Genomic DNA, 25,210 nt, shown 5'->3' with positions numbered 1-25,210 from the left:
TTGTTCTATATTGAGGATTTATGTTGAGGACGTTTCGTAGCTTCTCCAAGCCACGTCTTCCATTCCAATTCACTGGAACCAAAAAAGTGTCTTGGAAAAGTTTGGAAAGATCTTCAACTTTACAGAACAAGTCCAGTTGAATGCAACTAACTACTACTAGCTACCTAAAAATAAATAAATAGAACTCCAAATCATTATAGTTTATTTTAACAAGAGGAACTTCCTCCTGCTCTCAGAAATGGAAGCTTGCACTCAGGGGCGGACTGCCCATTCGGGCACTCAGGCACTGCCTGAGGGCTCAGGGTCACTAGGGGGCCCCATGAGATGCCCCTGGTACCTTTCATAGGCTTTTTTGGGTGTGGTTTGAGTGTGGGCGAGGACACAGGAGCCCCATGATCCCCTATGGCCCAGGGGCCCCATGAGTTGTCAGTCCGCCGCTGCTTGTACTATGGAAGCTTGTAGGCAGGTTGCCTACGGTAGTCAGCTGGTGTGGCTGCCCCAACGGGAGGGATGGCGTTAAGTCTTTTTTGCCACCACACTCTGAGCTTTTTGGCAGGCTTTTTGGGTACAACCCGCTGATCCTGTGCATCATAAAAGTGACAGGGGTCCAGATCCAAGAGAGAGGGGAGGAAGAGGAGAGAAGGGCAGAGGGAGCCTTTCAGTGTCAGCCACTGTCGGGTGCTCAGGGTGCTGTCTGCCTGGGCCAAGCTGGTCACTGATGACACCAGCATCTGGATCCGGCCTTTATGGACTGTGCCAAGGATGGACTCTTATCTGATCATTTCAAATAAGGGCTTATGCAAACCATAGACGAGGAGAAAACCGGCCAAAAATTCGTCCAAAAGAATAGTCGGCCGATTTTCGGATCGTTAGTGGCTGAATTGGTTTTCTTGATTTTGACACATTTTTTTTATCAGTCATGTTGGGAAAAAAAAAAACGGCCGATTTTGCCCTTCGGCCGATTTTCATGGCATTGATGGCCAAATCGGCCGATCTTTTTACCAATTAAAAAAATGCGCATGAGCCATGACCAAAGAAAAAGAAGAAGAACATCTGTATCTATTTGTATCCAATTTGGATACAGCTGTTTCTATTCGGATACAAATAGATACAATGTTTGCAACCGCAACACTTATAAATGTCAAATCTAATACCGGTGTCCCTGCGCAGAGCTCCGCTGTTATATTTGACATTTAACCACTTGAGCTCCTGAGGATTTACCCCCCTTAATGACCACGCCTCTTTTTGCTACTCGGCGCTGCACTAATTCAACTGATAATTGCGCGGTCATGCAATGCTGCACCTAAAGGAAATTTACGTCCTTTTTTTCACACAAATAGAGCTTTCTTTCGGTGGTATTTGATCACCTGTGTACTTTTAATTTTTCACGCTATAAACAAAAAAAGGCCAAAAATTTTGAAGAAAAACTATTTTTTTTACTTTCAGCTATAAAAAATATATAGTAAACTCGAAGTTGGTTATAAATTTAGGCCAAAATGTATTCTGCTCCATGTTTTTGGGAAAAAAAATCCCAATAAGTGTATATTGATTGCTTTGTGTGAAGTTATAGCGTCTACAAACTATGGTATAAATACGGCAATTTACGCCATTTTTTTGCTATACAGCGCTGCGCTAGTTTAACGGACAATTGCGCGGTCATGCAATACGGTACATAAATGAAATTTACATCCTTTTTTCCCCACAAATTAAGCTTTCTTTCAGTGGTATTTGATCGCCAGTGCGGTTTTTATTTTTTGCGCTATAAAAAAAAAGGCTGACAATTTTGAGGGAAAAAAAACAATATTTTGGACTTTTTGCTATAAAACATGTCCAGTAAAAAAAATGCAAAAATCAAATTTAGTCATAAATTTCTGCCAAAATGTATTCTGCGACATGTCTTTGCTAAAAAAAACCCAATACGTGTAAATTAATTGGTTTACGTGAAAGTTATAGCGTTTATAAATGGTGGGAAAGATACTGGGATTTTTAATTTTTATTTATACTAATAATGGCGCCGATCAGCGACATATGATGGCGACCAGCGACTAATGGCGGGACTGCGGCGGACATTTTGACACTGGGGGGGAACTGACTTGGGGTCACTGACATCCCCAGTGATACCAATACAGTGATCAGTGAAAAAAACCCACTGAAACTGTACTAATGTCACTGGGGAGGAAGGGGTTAACATTTTTAGAATTTGCTGTGTAAGGGGAGTGTTTTACTAGGGGGCGGGGGTGTGTACTGGACGGGGGGAGGGAGGGGGGAGCTGATCCAGGGAGAGAAACTCTTCTCTCCCTCTGCAGCTTGTCGGCGAACTGTCACAGAGCAGGGCTGTGTGTAAACAATGCAGCCCTGCTCTGTGTCAGTGATCACCAACCATCGCGGGAAAACGGCCGGTAAAAACCATCCGTGACCCGGCGGCGGAGACCCGCTGCTGACACCCGCAGGACAGGTAGGGCTGGTGCCCGCCTCGCGCGCGCCCACCACCTGTTTTGAAGACAGCTGTTATAAAACGTGCTTTTGCCTACGAGCGCCGCCATGCCCCCGTTTATATGCGGTGGCGGGGCGGCAAGTGGTTAAAAGTATAGCGGTTGCAACATTGTAACTATTTGTATCCGAATAGAAACATCTGTATCCGAAATGGATACAAATAGATACAGTGTTGCAATTTTGCTATACTTTTAAATGTCAAATATAATAGCGGAGCTCTCTGCAGGGACACCGCTATTATATTTGCCGGCCGTAGACGGGATTAAAATCAGCCGATTTTTCCTTACCAATGGAGGTAACGTCGGTCGATTGAACGACCGATTTTTCATTTTTTTTAAAAAAATGGCCGGTTTTCTCCCCGTCTATGGCCTGCATTACTCTGCACATGTTCATTACCCCAAAACTTGCCATGACCTTCTAGATTTGCTTTTGAATGTTTGTAAAGTTCTGAAAAATCATTCTTCAGATCATTTGGTCTTGCCATAAATGAGTCAAGGAATTTTATTCGAAAGGCCCTTAAAATTTTGGCTACTTTAACATAAGCCGTCCTAAACTGGTTTCATTTGTCTCTAGAACATGCATATTACATATGATTTTTCCCAAAGGAATACCACATTCGCTAGAATTTTGTTTGCTCAGGAAAATGTTTCCATCCTCTTCTAATTTCCGCATCACTAAAACGAAAATGAATGACAGTTTAACCTCACTAACCATTAGAAATTCGAACAAACGTTCCAAAAACAAACGTTTTTCAAACAGATTTCTTTTCCTTGCCTTTGGCTATTTCATGGCTGTAATTCTCTGAAATGACTCCCGCTGTGTGTAAAGAGAAGCAATTTTCAGTCTTGAACACTTCACTACACACACTATCAGAAGGCTATCAGGGTGGTTAGAGCCTCATTAAAAGAACCCCCCCCCCCCACACACACACAGCCTGCTTTTTGTTTTGTTTTGGGGTTTTTTTTTTTTTTTCGTCTTATGAGAAGCGTAGGAGGCAGTAAAGAGGCGTTGGTGTGTTTATGTGTAAAAAGATTTTGCAAGATAGGTTAGAATTAAGGAGAAATTTTAAGTATCTTCATCGACCTCATTTTAATTCCAGGTACATGACAACCCTTTGCATGAGACTAAACCAGGGGTGGGCAAACTTTTTGACTTGAGGGCCGCAATGGGTTCATATATTGGACCCGGGGGCTGGACTAGCTGCTGGCGGGCCAGCCACTACCATGCCATCCATAGTAAGTATAGTAATATTCCCCCCATAGTAATTAATCCCCCATATAGTAATTCATCCCCCATAGTAATTCATCCCCCATATAGTAATTCATCCCCCATAGTAATTCATCCCCCATATAGTAATTCATCCCCCATAGTAATTCATCCCCCATATAGTAATTCATCCCCCATAGTAATTCACCCCCCATAGTAATTCATCCCCCATATAGTAATTCATCCCCCATAGTAATTCATCCCCCATATAGTAATTCATCCCCCATATAGTAATTCCTCCCCCCATATAGTAATTCATCCCCCATAGTAATTCATCCTCCATATAGTAATTCATCCCCCATATAGTAATTCATCCTCCATATAGTAATTCATCCCCCATAGTAATTCATCCTCCATATAGTAATTCATCCCCCATATAGTAATTCATCCCCCATAGTAATTCATCCTCCATATAGTAATTCATCCCCCATAGTAATTCATCCCCCATATAGTAATTCATTCCCCCCTATAGTAATTAATTCCCCCCTATAGTAATTCATCCCCCATATAGTAATTCAACCCCCCTATAGTAATTCATTCCCCATATTGTGTCAATTCACTTACCTTTGCTCCGCGCGTTCCTCTCGCCGTGTTCCCGCGCCGTTCCGGTCTTCAGGGCGGACTGTGAGAGGAGAGGAGTTCGTCACGCTGCCCCGCCTACATCCTGACAGCCAATGTTTGCCACGCTCCGCGGGCCGGATTAAAAGGTCCGCCGGGCCGTATACGGCCCGCGGGCCGTAGTTTGCCCATTGCTGGACTAAACACAACACTTTGGGGTCTATTTCTTATTATTTTCACCCAAGAGTCACATATTTTTTCTAATTGCTTTGTAGGTCAAAGAAGTGAATTTTGGGTAAAAGTTGAGTGAATGATGCTTGAAAACAAGACCCCCATTATATCCATGTGGACTATCGGTTGCACACAAGCTGAAGGATTACAAAAACATTAGGAAGTATGACATATCTCAAGCTTGTCTGTGCTCCCAATGTGTCATGGTCAGGGGCGGGCTGACCATTTGGAAACGTCCTCAACATAAATCCTCAATATAGAACAAGTCCAGTTGAACGTGACCAACAGATACTGAATAAACCGTGACCTGGACCAATGAGAACGATGCTTTGGAATGCCATTTCTGAGCCAGGTCTTCTCATCCAATATCAATACCTGACTTCACAAACAGAGGCGGACTGACCATTTGGAAACTCGGGCACTGCCCGAGGGCCCGGGGTCAGTAGGGGGCCCCATGAGATGCCCCTGGTACCTTTTTCATAGGCTTTTTTGAGTTTGGGCAAGGACACAGGGGCCCCATGATCCCCTATTGCTCGGGGGCCCCATGAGTTGTCAGTCTGCCCCTGGTCAAGGGTCAAACACGTTATTCCCAACGCACACGTTCCTTCAGTAGATGGGTGCTGCAGCGACCACTGGCTGGAAACCAAAGACATTCAAGGTGAAAGTATGTGCCCAGCACAACACGGATCTCCAGAATGGGTCCAAAGCTTTATTAGGTGATCAAATCATGACAACTAAAGCAACGTTTTAGAGCCATGCAGGACACCTTTGTCAGCCATGGCTGAACCAGTGCTTTGGAGACATGTAGGACCTAGGGGTGGACTGACCATTTGTAAACTCGGGCACTGCCCGAGGGCTCGGGGTCAGTAGGGGGCCCCATGAGATGCCCCTGGTACCTTTTTCATAGGCTTTTTTGAGTTTGGGGAAGGACACAGTGGCCCCATGATCCCCTATTGCCCGGGGACCCCATGAGTTGTCAGTCCGTCTCTGGTAGGACCCCTTCATCATGCATGTCTGAAGCAACGTTTCAAAGGCACGTAGGACCCCTTCATCTTGCATGCCTGAAGCAATGTTTCAGAGGCACGTAGGACCCCTTCATCAGGCATGGCTGAAGCAGCATTTTGGAGGCACTCAGAACCCCTTTATCAGGCATTCCTGAAGCAATGTTTTTGAGGCATGCAGGACCCATTCATCAGGCATGCCTGAAGCAACGTTTCAGAGTCACGTAGGACCCCTTCATCATGCATACTTGAGGAAATTTTTCAGAGGCACATAGGACCCCTTCATCTTGCATGCCTGAAGCAATGTTTCTGAGGCACACAGGACCCCTTCATCAAGCATGCCTGAAGCAAGGTTTCAGAGGCACACAGGACCCCTTCATCAGGCATGGCTGAAGCAGGGTTTTGGAGGCACGCAGAACCCCTTCATCAGGCATGCCTGAAGCAATGTTTTTGAGGCATGCAGGACCCATTCATCAGGCATGCCTGAAGGAACGTTTCAGAGGCACGTAGGACCCCTTCATCATGCATACCTGAGGAAACGTTTCAGAGGCACATAGGACCCCTTCATCTTGCATGCCTGAAGCAATGTTTCAGAGGCACGCAGGACCCCTTCATCTTGCATGCCTGAAGCAATGTTTCTGAGACACACAGGACCCCTTCATCAAGCATGCCTGAAGCAAGGTTTCAGAGGTACACAGGACCCCTTCATCAGGCATGGCTGAAGCAGGGTTTTGGAGGCACGCAGAACCCCTTCATCAGGCATGCCTGAAGCAATGATTTGAGGCATGCAGGATGCATTCATCAGCATGCCTGAAGCAACGTTTCAGAGGCATGTAGGACCCCTTCATCATGCATACCTGAAGCAATGTTTCAGAGGCACACAGGACCCCTTCATCATTCATGCCTGAAGCAATGCTTTGGAGGCACACAAAACCTTGGCTCAGGCATGCCTGTTGAAGGGGTCCTGAATTTTTACATTTTTAAAATAATATCAGTGTCAGTTAGGGTCAGTGTATTTTAGGAAGGATAGAAAAAAAAGCAAAATGCGCACTATTGTTTCTGGGCCATACTACGGGAACAAACAACAACATACACATATGTGGAATTGATACGATTGTCAGGAGCAGGAGAATTTATTTTGAGTTTTTCTTTGGTGGTAGGTTATGGTAGTAGCACGTAATATACAGCTACATTTTTATTTTTAAATTTTTTTCTATTTCGGGCTAGTTTCTCTTTGATAATAAAAAAATAATTAAATCAAGAGATATCCATTACCATCCACCACCAAATGAAATCCCAAATTGTCCTGAAAAAAAACAAGGTATAATCCACCTGAATGCACAAAGTCATTGTGATTGCATGCAGTATTGTATTTAGGTTTCATGCTGTACTAGGCAACACAAAAATCAGCTCCCCCACCCACTGAGAGACCCTGACACTGACAAACACCCCCCTCCCCCACGATAAAAGCCTGACATTGACCAACAACACCCCACCCCAGCCCCACCCGAGAGAGCCTTCCACTACCACCGCCCCATACACACTGGCAAATCCCCCCCCCCACCTCGGCGAGAGAGAAGACACTCACCTTCACAGATCTGGACATCCCCGGAACAAGAGTCAGGCTCTGCATACACCATCAAGCAGCCCGCAGCCTCTCTCAGACCCCACTTGGTTACCATGCTGCGTGTTTCCTTTCTTCCATTCTTTCTTTTGGGGGGCAGTGCTGCCCCCCTGAAAAAGCCTCTGCCCCCCTGAAAAATCCTGCTGCCCCCTGAAAAGTTGCCGCCCTAGGCAAATGCCTTGTTTGCCTTGTGGTAAATACGCCTGTCAAGGTCCTACCTTTTCCCAGAGGTTATGTTACTCCATGTGCTGGCATCCATCTTGGATTTCTGCTGAGTATGGTGGGAATCTTTTATGCCTTCAGGTCTCTGAGGTCCATCCCCCAGAGGGGTGTGGCTGAGTACATATAAGCCTGTGATCCGCACATGCTCTTTGCACTTGTGTCTTGTGTCTTGTGTCTTTGTCTTGCTACAGCTCTGTGTATACTCTTGTGACTCTTCTGGTATCTGACTTGGCTTGTGACTAAGACCATTCTCTGTGTTTTCCTTCGATCTGACCTTCCGTTGCTGAACCCGGCCCGTGACCTGTGATTCTCTGTCTACTGTTCTATACCATTTTGTCCCATTGTTGTCGACCCGGCCTGCCTGACTACGCTATTGTCATTCTTACCAGCTACACGCCATTGGCGGCGGCCATTACCGCAGCCGGGGTGTCTCGGGGGCCGCGACCTGGTTCCTGGCTGCGTCAAGTCCATCCCCACCATCAGGGGCCCTGGTGAAGGGAAGCCTGGGACTTAGACTCCGCGCCCTAAGGGACTTCGGTCTGTTGGTGGTGGGTGTCGTCAGACAGTGTGTTACCCTGCCACTAGGCCTACCTGTCCGTTCCACAGCCCTGCCCTGACAACGCCCCTGATTGTATGTACGGTTTTATTAACACATGTCAAAGTTGCAAAATTGTGCTTAGGCATTAAGACTTATTTTACCCTTAGGCAGGAACCCTTAAAAAATTTTATTTTTTTTAAATGCAAACATTGTATGTACCTAAATTGGAGCGGCTACCAGCTTCTTGCAGTCTACTGTAGAGCAGAGCTCAGATGGAGAGATGAAAAAACAGCACAAGGAGCCAGCCAGCTGAACTGCAGTGAGCATGTGATCACAAGGAGCAAAAATCAGGGTTCACCTTTTAATACTGATAGTAAAATGTGTAATATAGAATATATAGATATAGATATAGATATATAGATATATTTACATATATACCTGGTGTCATGCCGCATATCTTCATCAAATCAACCTCACTAGAAATCCTGCTGACAGGGTTCTCGGCCTGGCAGGTGTAGGTGCTGGTTGCATTGTACTTTGTGACCCAAACGATTAACGTGCTGTTGTAGTGTGAACCAGTCTGGTTCTTAATCCAGCCGAAGGTTACATTGTCCCCAGTCTGAGGGACACAGTCCATGGTGACTACGCAGCTGTCATTCTGGAGGCTGTAAGTTACGTTGACTGTCACATTAATGATCTTCTCTGTGAAGAGGGAAAGGTGATTGGGATTGATTTTTGTCACCATTCTCTTTTATTTATTCAATATAATCATACTAAGTAGACATGTACAGTGGGACAAAAAAGTATTTAGTCACCACCAATTGTGCAATTTCTCCCGCTTAAAAAGATGAGAGAGGCCTGTAATTGGCATCATAGGTAGACCTCAACTATGAGAGACAAAATGAGAAAACAAATCCAGACAATCACATTGGCTGATCTGGAAAGAATTTATTTGCAAATTATGGTGGAAAATAAGTATTTGGTCACCTACAAACAAGCAAGATTTCTGGCTCTCACAGACCTGTACCTTCTTCTTTAAGAGGCTCCTCTGTCCTGCACTCATTACCTGTATCAATGGCACCTGTTTGAACTTGTTATCAGTATAAAAGACACCTGTCCACAACCTCAAACAGTCACACTCCAAACTCCACTATGGTGAAGACCAAAGAGCTGTCGAAGGACACCAGAAACAAAATTGTAGACCTGCACCAGGCTGGGAAGACTGAATCTGCAATAGGCAAGCAGCTTGGTGTGAACAAATCAACTGTGGGAGCAATAATTAGAAAATGGAAGACATACAAGACCACTGATAATCTCCCTCGGTCTGGGGCTCCACGCAAGATCTCACCCTGTGGGGTCAAAATGATGACAAAAACGGTGAGCAAAAATCCCAGGACCACACGGGGGGACCTAGTGAATGACCTGCAGAGAGCTGGGACCAACGTAACAAAGGCTACCATCAGTAACACACTACGCCGCCAGGGACTCAGATCCTGCAGAGCCAGACGTGTCCCCTTGCTTAAGCCAGTACATGTCCGGGCCTGTCTGAAGTTTGCTAGAGAGCATTTGGATGATCCAGAAGAGGATTGGGAGAATGTCATATGGTCAGATGAAACCAAAATAGAACTGTTTGGTAGAAACACAACTCGCCGTGTTTGGAGGAGAGAGAATGCTGAGTTGCATCCAAAGAACACCATACCTACTGTGAAGCATGAGGGTGGCAACATCATGTTTTGGGGCTGTTTCTCCGCAAAGGGACCAGGACGACTGATCCATGTACAGGACAGAATGAATGGGGCCATGTATCATGAGATTTTGAGTGCAAACCTCCTTCCATCAGCAAGGGCATTGAAGATGAAACGTGTCTGGGTCTTCCAACATGACAATGATCCCAAAAATACCACCCGGGCAATGAAGGAGTGGCTTCGTAAGAAGCATTTCAAGGTCCTGGAGTGGCCTAGCCAGTCTCCAGATCTCAACCCCATAGAAAACCTTTGGAGGGAGTTGAAAGTCCGTGTTGCCCAGCGACAGCCCCAAAACATCACTGCTCTAGAGGAGATCTGCATGGAGGATGGGCCAACATACCAGCAACAGTGTGTGCCAACCTTGTGAAGACTTACAGGAAACGTTTGACCTCTGTCATTGCCAACAAAGGATATATAACAAAGTATTGAGATGAACTTTTGATATTGACCAAATACTTATTTTCCACCATAATTTGCAAATAAATTCTCTCCAAATCAGCCAATGTGATTGTCTGGATTTGTTTTCTCATTTTGTCTCTCATAGTTGAGGTCTCCCTATGATGCCAATTACAGGCCTCTCTCAACTTTTTAAGTGGGAGAACATGCACAATTGGTGGCTGACTAAATACTTTTTTGCCCCACTGTACATGTTTTCGTTTTGGGCACATTCGTTCATTGAAGAATTTTTGTTATATTTATTGTCGAACCGATTCATTTATTCGAAAAAAAAATTTCTATCTTCGGTATGCGTTTAGTATATTCGTTGGACTGAGTTGATTTGACAAAATTTGGCAGTTTTTCCAGACGATTGGTATACATTCGGTATATTATCGAATCGGAAGGATTCAATATTTTTTTAGACGCTAGTCCAACCCACCAAGAGAAATGCCATGAGTTGATTGGACAATATCGACTGGCATCATGTGCATCCGAATTAATGAATAGAACGAAATTTGGATTCATTTGTTTTCCAAATCTGAATTATCGAACAATTTTGAAAATGTAATTTATTACACCAAGTTTTTCGATACATAGGTCACTGCACTTCGAGCCTCTGTGTGATCACTGCCGCCGCACCACACTGCACCTACCCAACAAGTAAGTAAATAGAACTGATCAGAAATAAGAAAAGTTCAAGATAAGAGGAGACTCAAATAAGAAGTTCCAAAGGAATAAGTGAGAAGCTATAGGTAAAGAGGTACAAAGTTCCAGAGAAGAAAGGGAACCTGAGAGATGTTCCTAAGAAGTACATAAGAAGCTCTGATCAGAAAAAAAGGAAAGCTCTAGATAAGAGGACCAGCACATGAGATGTTTCAGAGGAATAAGTGTGAATTTGTGATGATAACCAAAAAGCTCCAGAAAAAAAAAGAAACCTGAGAGAAGTCCATAAGTAAGCAGTACCAGTTAGGAATAAGGTTAGCTCCAGAGAAGAGGAAAAGCACATGAGAAGCCCCCAAAAAGTTGTGATCAGGAACATGAGAGAAGTTCATAAGAAGTAAGTCGAAAGTAGAAGGCTCAAGTCCCAAGAGAATAATGGAAGACGTGACCAGAGATGAAAAGAGTTCCAAGATAATGAACTACAAAAGAAAAGTCCTAAAAGTTGTGATCAGGAACATGAGAGAAGATCATAAGAAGTAAGTCGAAAGTAGAAGGCTCAAGTCCCAAGAGAATAATGGGAAGTGCTGACCAGAGATGAAGAGAGTTCCAAGAAAATGAACTACACAAGAAAAGTCCTAAAGTTGTGATCAGGAACATGAGAGAAGATCATAAGAAGTAAGTTGAAAGTAGAAGGCTCAAGTCCCAAGAGAATAATGGGAAAACAAGACCAGAGATGAACAGAGTTCCAAGAAAATGAACTACACAAGAAAAGTCCTAAAGTTGTGATCAGAAACATGAGGGAAGTTCATAAGAAGTAAGTCGAAAGTAGAAGGCTCAAGTCCCAAGAGAATAATGGGAAGTGCTGACCAGAGATAAAGAGAGTTCCAAGAAAATGAACTACACAAGAAAGGTCCTAAAGTTGTCATCAGGAACATGAGAGAAGATCATAAGAAGTAAGTCGAAAGTAGAAGGCTCAAGTCCCAAGAGAATAATGGAAGATGTGACCAGAGATGAAAAGAGTGCCAAGATAATGAACTACACATAAAAAGTCCTAAAGTTGTGATCAGGAATATGAGAGAAGTTCATAAGAAGTAAGTCGAAAGTAGAAGGCTCAAGTCCCAAGAGAATAATGGGAAGTGCTGACCAGAGATGAAGAGAGTTCCAAGAAAATGAACTACACAAGAAAAGTCCTAAAGTTGTGATCAGGAACATGAGAGAAGTTCATAAGAAGTAAGTCGAAAGTAGAAGGCTCAAGTCCCAAGAGAATAATGGGAAGTGCTGACCAGAGATGAAGAGAGTTCCAAGAAAATGAACTACACAAGAAAAGTCCTAAAGTTGTGATCAGGAACATGAGAGAAGATCATAAGAAGCAAGTCGAAAGTAGAAGGCTAGGGTCCCAAGAGAATAATGGAAGATGTGACCAGAGATGAAAAGAGTTCCAAGATAATGAACTACACAAGAAAAGTCCTCAAGTTGTGTGAAGGGATGGTTAAAAAAAAAAAAAAAAAAGAGTGTTCCAAAGGAGAGGAACAGCATGTGAGAAGTCCTGAAGGAATGAGTTTGAAGTGATGGTCAAAAAGGAAGAGATTCAGAGCCGAGAAGCAGTTCTGAAGGAATAGATGAGAAGTTGGGATCAGAAGTGAAAAGCTCCAGAAAAGAGAAGGATTTTGAGAAAAGTCCCTAAGAAGTGAGTATGAAGTACTGATAAGCAGTGCCGGGACAAGGTCATTTAGAGCCCATGGCGGACATGCCAAACTGCACCTCCCTAAGATGTATGAGCATTGTGTCAGCAAAAATCCCCCCCCCCAAAAAAAAAAAAAAGAAATCGAGCACTATCTACATGCTGAACATAATTCTTCCTCCTCCCAGTACAAATCCACCCCCCTGCTGAAATTCCCCCTCCCAGCAAAAATCTTTGCCCCCCCATCTCCCCTCCCCCAATCACCCCTCCTAACACAAGTCCTCTACCCCTCAAATTACCACTCCAAGCAAAACCTTTCCCCCCACACCAACTCCCCCTCCCAGCACAAATTCCCCATTCCTAGCACAAATATTCCCCCTCCCCCGTAAATTGCTCCTCCGAGCACAAATACCACCAATCATCCCTAATAGCACAAATCCCCCCCCCCCCCCAGCCCAAAAGAAATTGAGCACTATCTGCATGCTGAACATAATTCTTCCTCCTCCTAGAACAAGTCCAGCCCCCTGCTAAAATTCCCTCTCCCAGTGAAAATCTTTGCCTCCCATCTCACCTCCCCCAATCACCCCTCCTAGCACAAATCATCTACCCCTCAAAGTACCACTCCAAGCAAATCCTCTCCCCCCACACCAATTCCCTTCCCCAGCACAAAGTCCCCCTTCCTAGCACAAATATCCCCCCAAATTACCCCTCCAAGCACAAATACCCCCAATCATCCCCAATAGCACAAATTCCCCTCTCCCCCCCAAAAAAAGATTGCCTTCCTAGCACCAATCCCCCCTTTACCATTTGACATCATCTAGCAAAGCCCCCCCCCAATCCTCATTATAGCAAAAAAACACTTACCCCACCCCCCTCCCAAAACAAATTCCCCCAAAAATAACCACTCCTATCACCCTCCCCCTCCCAAATTTCCTATGCTATAACAATTCCTACCCCCTGCCCTCCCCTAAATTCTCCCTTCCAGGACAAATCCCCTCCCCCCAATCTCCTTGCAGTGTCCCCCTCCCCACCTCACATGATACCACAGAGCCCAGGGCAGCCTCCCCTCCTGCCCACCGCTTGTCCCGGCTTTGCTGATAAGAACTAAGAATTACTCAATGGAAGAGGAGCAGCATATGAGAAGCCATGAGGGAATAAATGGAAGTGGTGATTAGAGAAGAGCAGAATCCAGAGAAAAGGAACTAAACAAGAGAAGCCCTAAATATGAGAAAGTGAAAGTTCAAAAAGCAAGAGAGTTTTATAGTAAGAAGCAGCATGTGAGAAGTCCTGAAGGAGTGAGATAGAAGCGATGGTCAAAAAGGAGAAGAGCTTTGGAGTTGAGGGGCACCAGGTGAGAAGTTCTAAAGGAATAAGTGAGAAGTGGGACAAAGTACAGGGGACTTCTAGAGATGTAGAGCAGCATACATGGAGTCCTAGAAATGTAAAGAAAAAATAATAATTGGAGAGATAAGAGAGAATATCAAAGATAAGAAGCAGCAAGAGAGAAGCCCTAAATGAATGTGTCATATGAAGAAATGAGAAGAAAAGAAGAGGAGGATCATAAAAGAGGTGCAAAAAATTTAACTGAGAAGTAATGATCAGAAATAAGGAGAATTCCAAAGAAATGGAGCAGCAATAGAGAAGCCCTGGAAGAATAAGAAGGATGAGGGATCAAAGAGGAAGAGAGCTCCAGAGAAAAGGTACAGCATGTGAGAAATCCTAAAGAAATAAGTGAATAGCTGTGACCAGAGAGGAAGAGAGCTTCAAAGAAGAAGATCAGCATGAAAGAAGTCCCAAAGATATAAGTAATCAGTAATGATCAGAAAATGGAATTCCAGAGAAAAAAGCAGTGCATGGGGAGTCCTGAAGTAATAAGTGAGATCTGGTGAACAGAAAGGAAGGAGGAGCATTAAAAAAGTGAGAATTTATTATTGTAGTAGAAGAGATCTCCAGAGAAGAGAATTCCTGAATGAACGGGGTGAAGTTTGTGATAGGAGAACAGATCTCCACAGAAGAGGAGCAGTACGTGAGAAGTCCTGAAAGAATGAGGTGAAGTTGTGATCGGAGAAGAAGAGACCTCCAGAGAAGAAGAGCACCACATGAGAAGTCCTGAAGGAATGGGGTGAAGTTGTGATCGGAGAAGAAGAGAGCTCCAGAGAAGAAGAGCACCACATGAGAAGTCCTGAAGGAATGGAGTGAAGTTGTGATCGGAGAAGAAGAGACCTCCAGAGAAGAAGAGCATCATATGAGAAGTCCTGAAGGAATGGGGTGAAGTTGTGATAGGAGAGGAAGAGATCTCTGGAGAAGAGGAGCAGCACTTGAGAAGTCCTGAAGGAATGGAGTGAAGCTGTGATCGGAGAAGAAGAGACCTCCAGAGAAGAAGAGCATCATATGAGAAGTCCTGAAGGAATGGGGTGAAGTTGTGATAGGAGAGGAAGAGAGCTCCAGAGAAGAGGAGCAGCACACTAGAAGTTTGGAAAGAACAAGGAAACATGGTTGTTTAGGAAGAAAAGTGCTTCAAAGAAGAAGAGCTGGCAAGTACACAAAACCTTCGTATTTCCTGCTATGAGTTTTAATCTCTTGGGAGTCTTTCTTTCAGTTCTCTATTTTTTATGTATACCATCTGTCTCACACACAATCTGCACCTAGGTCATGTCATGTTCTTACCCAATTATTTGATATATCTTACCGTAAACTTTGAGGTAATATTTACAAAATGTTTCTGTGCTGCCATTGGTGACCTTTATCTCATAGTTCCCCTGATCCTCCCTCTGGAGCTTCAGAATCTTGAAAGAGGAATTTCCCTCATTGTATCTGTATCTTCCATCGGATGATATTCTGGACACTTCAGGAGTCCGACTGTAAGTCAGTAGGTTTCTTCTTTGGTTTGGAGTGACCCACTGCAGCGTCAGGCTTTCAGATTCCAGATCCAGAGACACTTTTTCAAAATTAAAGGGTTGTCCAAGAGTCCCCTTTAATTCTATGACCAAGCTACCACATTGAGATACCAAACCTTTATGGAGAAGACATGTTTTGTTAAGCCTGTTCAGATTAGTGATACCAAAAGCAATGACAACACACAATGTTGAACTAAAAATACGTTTCTTTCTTTTCCTTTTTTTTTTTTCTACTGGAAATGATTTCTAAATTAAGGAAGGGAATAATCCACAGGGACCAATCTTTCATTGATCTGGCTTTAGTAAAGTCACATCCTATTGCTGGCTAAATAGGATGTCACTTTACTGAAGCTGTATCCTTGAGCGATTCATTCTGGTTGCTCCCCAGGGATAATTCCCTTCCTTTTTTAGAGAGCATCCCCCAAAAATATGAAGATTTTAGTTCACTTCTTTGCTTTTCTCTAAGTCACAAAAAATGTTTTTGATCTAAAATCTGTCAACAAAAAGAGTTGCTACACACTACGTAAAAGCTGAGATTGGCTGTGTGGTGGAAATAACTGCTCTGTAATCTGATTTCCAGGGCAAAACAGACTTACAGGAGGGAAAGATTTCAAGGAGAAGTCCCCTCAATGAACAAGAGAAGTGGCACTGCACAGCAATGGACACCTGACCATCACATCTCTATGAGTTTGCTGGACATCTCATTCCAAATGAAATGAAGTCCTGCCCTTTGTGTCTATAATGGTCTACACTCTTCTGGGAAGGGTTTCCACAAGATTTTGGAGTGTGTCGGGGGGAATTTGTGGCCATTCGGCAGAAATAATTTTTGTGAGGTCAATTTCTGATGTTAGATGAGAAGACTTGGCTCACCATAATCATTCCAATTCATCCCAAAGGTGTTCAGTAGGATTGAGATCACTTCTTTGCTTTTTCTTTAAGTCACAAAAAATGTTTTTGATCTAGAATCTGTCAACAAAAAGAGTTGCTACACATAACGTAAAAGCTGAGATTGGCTGTGCAGTGGAAACAACTGCTCTGTAATCTGATTTCCAGGGCAAAACAGACTTACGGGAGGGAAAGATTTCAAGGAGAAGTCCCCTCAATGAACAAGAGAAGTGGTCATGCACAGCAATGGACACCTGACCATCACACCTCTATGAGTTTGCTGGACATCCCATTCCAAATGAAATGAAGTCCAGCCCTTTGTGTCTATAACGGTCTACACTCTTCTGGGAAGGGTTTCCACAAGATTTTGGAGTGTGTCTGGGGGAATTTGTGGCCATTCAGCAGAAAGAACATTTGTGAGGTCAAGTTCTGATGTTAGATGAGAAGACTTGGCTCACCATCATTATTCCAATTCATCCCAAAAGGTGTTCAGTAGGATTGAGGTCAGGGCTCAGTGGAGGCCACTGGAGTTCTTATAAACCAAATGGGTCAAAGGTAGTCATTAACGGTCTACACTCTTCTTGGAAAGGGTTTCCACAAGATTTTGGAGTGTGTCTGGGGGAATGGGGGTGCCTATTCAGCAGAAAGAACATTTGTGAGGTCAAGTTCTAATGTTAGATGAGAAGACTTGGCTCACCATCATCATTCCAATTCATCAAAAAAAAAGGTGTTCAGTAGGATTGAGGTGAGGGCTCAGTGGAGGCCACTGGAGTTCTTATAAACCAAAGGGGTCAAAGGTAGTCAATGGGGTTGTGGTCAGGGTTCTGTGCAAGTCACTCAAGTTCTTCTACACCAACCTAGTCAAATGTGCTCAGTATGGTTGAGGTCAGGGCTCTTTTTAGGACACTTGAGTTCTTCCACCCCATACTCATCAAACCACGTCTTTATGGAGCTAGCATTGCGTACAAGGGGCACAGTCCTCCTGTAGTCCTGACCATAACGTTGGAAGTGCACAATTGTCTAAAATGTCTTTGTATGCTGTAGCATTAACAATACCCTTCACTGGAAAGACCTGAATTTAATAATTCCAGGGATGTCCACATCATCTGACCACATAGTACATAGCAGCCTTTCTCAACTTTTTTTTTTCCCAGAGGAACCCTTGAAATAATTTTCAAGTCTTGGGGAACCCCTTTTTATTTTTAATTTTTTTAAGTCCGCAGAAGTGCGAAAAACGAAAACCTGTAAGTGAACAAAAAACGTGCTAGTGCAAAACCAACACAAAAAAGTGCACTTAGGGGTGTGATTTGTCCACCCCCCGAAGGGGTAGGACCTCTACCCTGATCACGAAGCTCCTGACAAGGACTAAGGTTCCCATGTGGTCCACCTAGCCAAAAGGCCTGGCGAACCCCTTTCCTTGTGGCTAGCCTAAGCCAGCCACCAAGTACTTGGTAAGGGGGCTCTCCCGAAGAGAAACCCCCTAGGGACAGGGGAGGAAGGAACCAAAAGGCCACACATCCTCCCCCTAGACTTCAGGGTAGGCCCAAGGACCTACACCCTCCATCCTGTGAGAAATAAAACACACACAAAAGTGAAAAGTGACAAACGTGGGAGAAAATAAATTAAATAAATAAGTGGTCGTGCAGATTGTGCACTGACCAGGCCCTGAGGCCCGTAGCAAAAATTGCCCAGAAGTTAGCCAAAAGGCCCGGTCCTAAAGGCGCAGTTCAAGAAAAGTGTTTGAACACAGTGACCATGTGCCTTTTCACACGCTGGGGTCCCACACCCAAGTGTTACTAAGAGCACCCCTGAGGCGACCACTCAGGGGGCACTGGTTCGCGGACTTTCTGCCTTCCCGGCCCCTGGCCAGACAAGGTATATCCGTTCAAACCAGGAGGAACTGGGCCCCTCTGGTTTTCCTGGGGGAATTACTCCCGGGCCCCAACTGCCTGTGGGCACCTCGGTTTCTGTTCCAGCCTGTACTAACCATCAGGACCCCCATCCTTCCAGCAGGAGACTTATGCAACCAAACATCCCCGCTAGCAGGAATGATGGTGGAGCACCCCTACTGGACACTGATAAGAACAGATACTACACTTGATCTTAGCCAAAAGGCCGAGAAGTCTTGGGGAACCCCTAAAAAACTCAATTCATTGGGGGTCATTGGTGTCCATTGGGAAGAATGGTTTACCTCACAGTGGTGGTCAGAATGCCACCCTTAAAGTCAGTTATAGAGATCACTGTTATCTAGGCCCTGACATTGGCCCAGAACTACGTTGGCACCATCAAATGGAAAGTCAATGATCCACAACTTAGCAACATCTGGAGGAACCCTGGTTTAGGATGGTTGATAAACAATGTGACTTTCAACTACTAAAAAGTGCACAACAGAATCACCTCGTTCTTTTTTCCTTGGATGAAAATTGGTTTAAAATACGAATAAATACGCTTACCAAAACAGCCGCGGGCAATAAAGCAGATAATGTAGCAGAAGAAAAACATAATTCTGCGAGCTTGTTGTGTTGCCTTCCTGCGCAGTTTCAGAGAACTGACACGGTCTACTGTACAGACTTTTATGTCGTTCAGGTTGGTGGTGAACATTTCCTCCACATCTGCTGTCTCCAATATATATTTTGTTTAGATGTTATCACCCCGGAAATAAGTGGAGGGTTTTTTTTAAATGTAGCTTTAAAGATGTATTGTTCTGCTCCTGTTATAGAGAGGTATGTCCTACAGATTTCACTTTCGTGAGCAATGCTGCCCAAAAAAAAGTCGAACGAAAAATTGAGTCTTCCCAATGACACACAGCCATGACAGGCCAAGGTTAGCAGGGCCAAGGGTCGGAGGACTAAAGCTGAAGCCTGACGCCTGTCGCGCTCGACTGAAAAATTCTTTTAGGACATGTTTTAAAAATAGAATTCATCATTTGAGAATCCCGCATTCAAACCTTACCCATAGAAACTCAACAACCTATAATGCAATGCTTTCAATACACCAAATGGTATCTACTCAGACTCCTAACCAATGATCTGGTAAGAGGCCAGGACACCCTATGACTAAGAGCACTTGGTCGAAACGCGTCAGGGTCGGGCTGTAGCTGTTTTGATGCCTTATCGCCGGCACCACAAGGGGTCCCGGCGGCAGCTTGCAATCGGTCAGTAATCTATTTTATTTGCTCTCTTGCTGTATACATACCCATTGTGTGGAATAAACATCCTAAGGCAATATTGCACTACTGGCCTGTTGTTTCTTTCTGAGCTCCTGTGGGAGCCGGGTACATCCGCAGGGTGGTTACCATTTGGGAAGGCTAAGTGCAAACCGTGGGTGTCAAGGTCCAACCTTTTCCCAGAGGTTATGTTACTCCATGTGCTGGCATCCATCTTGGATTTCTGCTGAGCATGGTGGGAAGCTTTTATGCCTTCAGGTCTCTGAGGTCCATCCCCCAGAGGGGTGTGGCTGAGTACATATAAGCCTGTGATCCGCACATGCTCTTTGCACTTGTGTCTTGTGTCTTTGTCTTGCTACAGCTCTGTGTATACTCTTGTGACTCTTCTGGTTTCTGACTCGGCTTGTGACTAAGACCATTCTCTGTGTTTTCCTTCGATCTGACCTTCCGTTGCTGAACCCGGCCCGTGACCTGTGATTCTCTGTCTACTGTTCTGTACCGTTTTGTCCCGTTGTTGTCGACCCGGCTTGCCTGAGTACGCTATTGTCATTCTCACCAGCTACACGCCATTGGCGGCGGCCATTACCGCAGCCGGGGTGTCTCGGGGGCCGCGACCTGCTTCCTGGCTGCGTCAATTCCATCCCCACCATCAGGGGCCCTGGTGAAGGGCAGACTGGGACTTAGACTCCGCGCCCTGAGGGACTTCGGTCTGTTGGTGGTGGTTGTCGTCAGCCAGTGCATTACCCTGCCACTAGGCCTACCTGTCCGTTCCACAGCCCTGCCCTGACAGTGGGATAGCGAAGGAGGCATTGACCAGATCTGACCAGACCTTTTTGATGAGATGTCTGATGTCCTTATATCATACAAATGTGCAAAAAGGTTGCGTATCTGGTGAGTGCGCAATCTACACTTTAATTGTCTCACCTTATCCACAATCTGTGTCTTTTGGATACCAGAAGATCATTTGAGATCTCGTTCACGCCTGCACTCTGGACTTATGTTTTAGACGCAGTGTTTCTTTCACGTTTATATTGGCCACATATTCTAGTGGCACGTACATAGATGCACAGTGTCACTTTATATATTTGTGTGCACTTTCTTACATGTTTATATATGTATTTATCTATTGGTTTTAACAGCGCTGCACGTTTATGTTTTTTATCCGTTTTAGAGGTTTTATATGGTGCCTTTTGTGTACAGCTGCTGTAATCTGGGAATTGATAGACTGGAAGGCGCTCACTTACTTTATATGTTTTTAGTATTTCTTCAGGTGCTGGCAATGGAGGACTCCCAAGGCGCTTTTATGAACTTTTTGAATTTATATTTGTCATTTATTTATTTATTTCAGGTACTTATATAGTGCCGTCAATTTACGCAGCGCTTTACATATATATTGTACATTCACATCAGTCCCTAACCCTCAAGGGGCGTACAATCTAAGGTCCCTGACCCTCAAGGGGCGTACAATCTAAGGTCCCTGACCCTCAAGGGGCGTACAATCTAAGGTCCCTAACCCTCAAGGAACGTACAATCTAAGGTCCCTGACCCTCAAGGAACGTACAATCTAAGGTCCCTGACCCTCAAGGGGCGTACAATCTAAGGTCCCTGACCCTCAAGGGGCGTACAATCTAAGGTCCCTGACCCTCAAGGGGCGTACAATCTAAGGTCCCTGACCCTCAAGGGGCGTACAATCTAAGGTCCCTGACCCTCAAGGGGCGTACAATCTAAGGTCCCTGACCCTCAAGGGGCGTACAATCTAAGGTCCCTGACCCTCAAGGGGCGTACGATCTAAGGTCCCTGACCCTCAAGGGGTGTACAATCTAAGGTCCCTGACCCTCAAGGGGCGTACAATCTAAGGTCCCTGACCCTCAAGGGGCGTACAATCTAAGGTCCCTGACCCTCAAGGGGCGTACAATCTAAGGTCCCTGACCCTCAAGGGGCGTACAATCTAAGGTCCCTGACCCTCAAGGGGCGTACAATCTAAGGTCCCTGACCCTCAAGGGGCGTACAATCTAAGGTCCCTGACCCTCAAGGGGCGTACAATCTAAGGTCCCCGACCCTCAAGGGGCGTACAATCTAAGGTCCCTGACCCTCAAGGGGCGTACAATCTAAGGTCCCTGACCCTCAAGGGGCGTACAATCTAAGGTCCCTAACCCTCAAGGGGCGTACAATCTAAGGTCACTAACCCTCAAGGGGGGTACAATCTAAGGTTCCTAACCCTCAAGGGGTGTACAATCTAAGGTCCCTAACCCTCAAGGGGTGTACAATCTAAGGTCCCTAACCCTCAAGGGGTGTACAATCTAAGGTCCCTAACCCTCAAGGGGCGTACAATCTAAGGTCCCTAACCCTCAAGGGGCGTACAATCTAAGGTCCCTAACCCTCAAGGAACGTACAATCTAAGGTCCCTAACCCTCAAGGAACGTACAATCTAAGGTCCCTGACCCTCAAGGGGCGTACAATCTAAGGTCCCTAACCCTCAAGGAACGTACAATCTAAGGTCCCTAACCCTCAAGGAACGTACAATCTAAGGTCCCTGACCCTCAAGGGTCATACAATCTAAGGTCCCTAACTCACATTTATACATATACTAGGGACAATTTAGACAGGATCCAATTAACCTACAAGCATGTCTTTGGAGTGTGGGAGGAAACCGGAGTACCCGGGGGAAACCCACGCAGGCACAGGGAGAACACGCAAACTCCAGGCAGGTGGCATGAGAAACTTTTTATTTTATTTTTAATTTTTTTCTGTTAATCATTGGAATTTTTAATTTTATTTTATTTTTAATTTTTTTCTGTTAATCATTGGACTTTTTAATTTTATTTTATTTTTTACTTCATGTTTAGTTTTTTAATTACAGCGCCGTACCTTTTCTGCTTTATATGTTTTATGTATTGATACCTGCGATACTGTGCTGGCTGCTTTTTTGTTGTTACTTTAAGTGATATTTGAATATATATATAACGCGGAAGTGTTAAATTGTTAAATGATCCTCCAATTGACATTCGACATCCCTCTTATTATTATTATTATTACATCGAATTTATATAGCGCCAAAGGGTTTGCTCAGCGCTGTACAATAGAGGGGGGGGGGACAATACATGGAACAGCACAGCAACAACAAACAGCACACGAGGGGTTAGAGGGTCCTACTCTTTCGAGCTGACAATCTTAAACTAAATTGCATTTAATAATCTAAAAATTGAGGTCTTCCCCTCTTCTCTTTGCCTGCTACCTACTAATCTGACTACCATTCCTTCAAATATTTCTTAAAAAGTGTTTGTTAAAGCTGTAGTATCCCATATGGAAGAAAAATATATTTGAAATATATTTTAAAAGTATTCTTCCCAAATATATTGCCATATATTTGAAATAGTGACTAAAAAAGTACACATAAACAGCGCTGTTTATGTGTACTTTTTTAGTCACTGTTTATAGATTTGTTTTGTTATTTAAAACAGCAGCTTGGTTTAAATATTTAATTACTGGTTAATAATTTTTATTTTATTTTTGCATATCAATATTTTCACCATTTCTTGAGCTAAGGGATATAGGCTGGTTTCATCCTATATATTTTTAATATATATGTGAAATACTACAATTTTGGCCATATTCAATATATATATATACACACACACATATATATATTATTATTATTATACAGTATTTATGTAGTGCCAAAGGGTTTGCTCAGCGCTGTACAGTAGCGAGGGGGACAGAACATGAGACAAGACAGTAACAATACAATACACGAGGGGTTCGAGGGCCCTGCTCTTTCGGGCTTACAATCTAGGAGGGAGGGGAAGGTGATACAGGAGGAAATGGCTGTGGGGGATGGAGTGGAGGAGGTTAGTTGTTAGGTGAGGTTGGGGTGCACACACTGTATGTTGAAATGCATATGTATTACAAAAGTATATGAAAAATATTTTTAGAAATACATATTTTTTAAATATATTCTTCAGATTTTTTTTATGACATAAAAAAAGTCATTTTAACATATATTTTTACATATATATGTAAATGCATTCCAAAAAATGTAGATTTGTATTTTTAAAGACATACAGTATATTTGAAATGTATTTTTAAAAATAGCTTTCATATATTTTTGTAATAAAAATGCATTTCAACATGCAGTGTGTATATATATATATGTATGTATGTGTGTGTGTAAAACTTATGTGAACCCCTTGGGATTACGTGGAGTTTTGCATGAATTGTGCTCTGAACGTCATCTAAGTCACAACAATAGAAGAACACAGTCTGCCGAACATAATACTACACAAACATTAGATGTTGCCATGGTTTCATTGCACATAACATGTAAACATTCACAGTGCAGGGAGGAAAAAGTATGTGAACCTTTGGACTTAATAACTGGTTGACCCTCCTTTGGCAGTGGAGTGGAGTGGCCCAGTCAGAGTCCTGACCTCAACCCGATTGAAATGCTGTGGCATGACCTTAAGAGAGCGATTCACACCAGACATCCCAAGAATATTGCTACAGTGAAACAGTTTTGTGAAGAGGAGTGGTCCAAAATGACTCCAGATCGTTGTGCAGGTCTGATCTGCAACTAAAGGAAACGTTTGGTTGAGGTTATTGCTGCCAAAGGAGGGTCAACCAGTTATTAAGTCCAAAGGTTCACATACTTTTTTCTGTTGCCATGGTTTAATTGCACATAACATGTAAACATTCACAGTGCAGGGAGAAAAAAGTATGTGACCCCCTTGGGATTACGTGGAGTTTTGCATGAATTGGGCATAAAATGTGCTCTGAACGTCATCTAAGTCACAACAATAGAAGAATACAGTCTGCTGAACATAATACTACACAAACATTAGATGTTGCCATGGTTTAATTGCACATAACATGTAAACATTCACAGCACAGGGAGGAAAAAGTATGTGAACCTTTGGAGGAAGATAAGTGCCCTCAACTTACTACTTGAAGTTGCTGGAGTATCCCACCGTCACCCCAAACCAGGGACGGAATGACCATTCTGGCACTCGGGCACTGCAGGGCAGGGGGCCCCATGAGATGCCCCTGGTACCTTTCATAGGCTGTTTTGGGTGTGGTTTGAGTGTGGGCGAGGAAACAGGGGCCCCATGATCCCCAATTGCCCCAGGGGGCCCCATGAGTTGCCAGTCCGCCCCTGCCCAGCACCCATCCAAGTTCAAGTTTTGCAATAAACCACGCCAGAACAACGCACAGTTCTTCTAGTCTCCAGCAGATGTGCACGTGACAAGGTGACAACAAAGGAGCACAGTAAGGAAACAAGGACAGGATGTTGTCACCCTGTAACAGGAAGTACCTCTACAAGGACATTGAAGGCAGGATCACCAAGGATTATTTTAATCAAGGCTGCAGGTTTAAAAAAAGTGAAAAATAATTTTTTAAATGACTTACCAGCTTATATGGGATTTTAGGAATTGGGTCTACATCCCCATCTCCCACGACCTCCTGCTCTCTAGCTCCTTTGCCTCCTCCTCAAGACTTCTCCAGAGCCTTCCTCATCCTTTGGAACTCTCTACCCCAATCTATTCAACTATTGCCTATTCTGCTCAGTTGTAGGAGATCTCTGAAAACCTATGTCTTCGGGGAAGACTATCCTGCCTTCAGCTGATCACCAAATCTTCTGATTGTCCCATCAGTTCGTCCCCCACAATTATTACCTTTTGTACCACCAGCCCCTCCCTAGTAGACTGTAAGCTCCTGGGATCAGGGCCCTCCTAACCCTCTTGTATTGTTGCTGTAGCTTCTCCCTTTGTATTGTAAAGTGCTGAGCAAACTGTTGGCGCCATAAATCCT

At 44.1% G+C, this 25,210-nt stretch overlaps 1 protein-coding gene and 1 pseudogene across 1 annotated transcript in view; both read right to left on the bottom strand.

Annotated features, from left to right (window-relative positions):
- LOC149439164 (CD48 antigen-like) overlaps positions 1–18,840 on the bottom strand; it is a 28,883-nt gene extending 10,043 nt beyond the window's left edge. Inside the window, exons 1-3 of the mRNA XM_089659337.1 lie at positions 18,693–18,840; positions 15,147–15,470; positions 8,372–8,635 (exon numbers count right to left, since the gene is read on the bottom strand). Coding sequence (XP_089515463.1) covers positions 8,372–8,635; positions 15,147–15,470; positions 18,693–18,840 — 736 coding nt within the window. The remainder of the gene's footprint in view (positions 1–8,371; positions 8,636–15,146; positions 15,471–18,692) is intronic.
- On the bottom strand, positions 18,252–18,366 carry LOC149439165 (U2 spliceosomal RNA; annotated as a pseudogene).
- Positions 18,841–25,210: the final 6,370 nt, after the last annotated feature.

The sequence above is a fragment of the Staurois parvus genome, unplaced genomic scaffold (genome assembly GCF_062004578.1).
Source record: "Staurois parvus isolate SC_StPar_1 unplaced genomic scaffold, SC_StPar_1.0 ptg001150l, whole genome shotgun sequence".
NCBI lineage: Eukaryota > Metazoa > Chordata > Amphibia > Anura > Ranidae > Staurois > Staurois parvus.
This window is presented reverse-complemented; position numbering and strand designations above follow the sequence as displayed.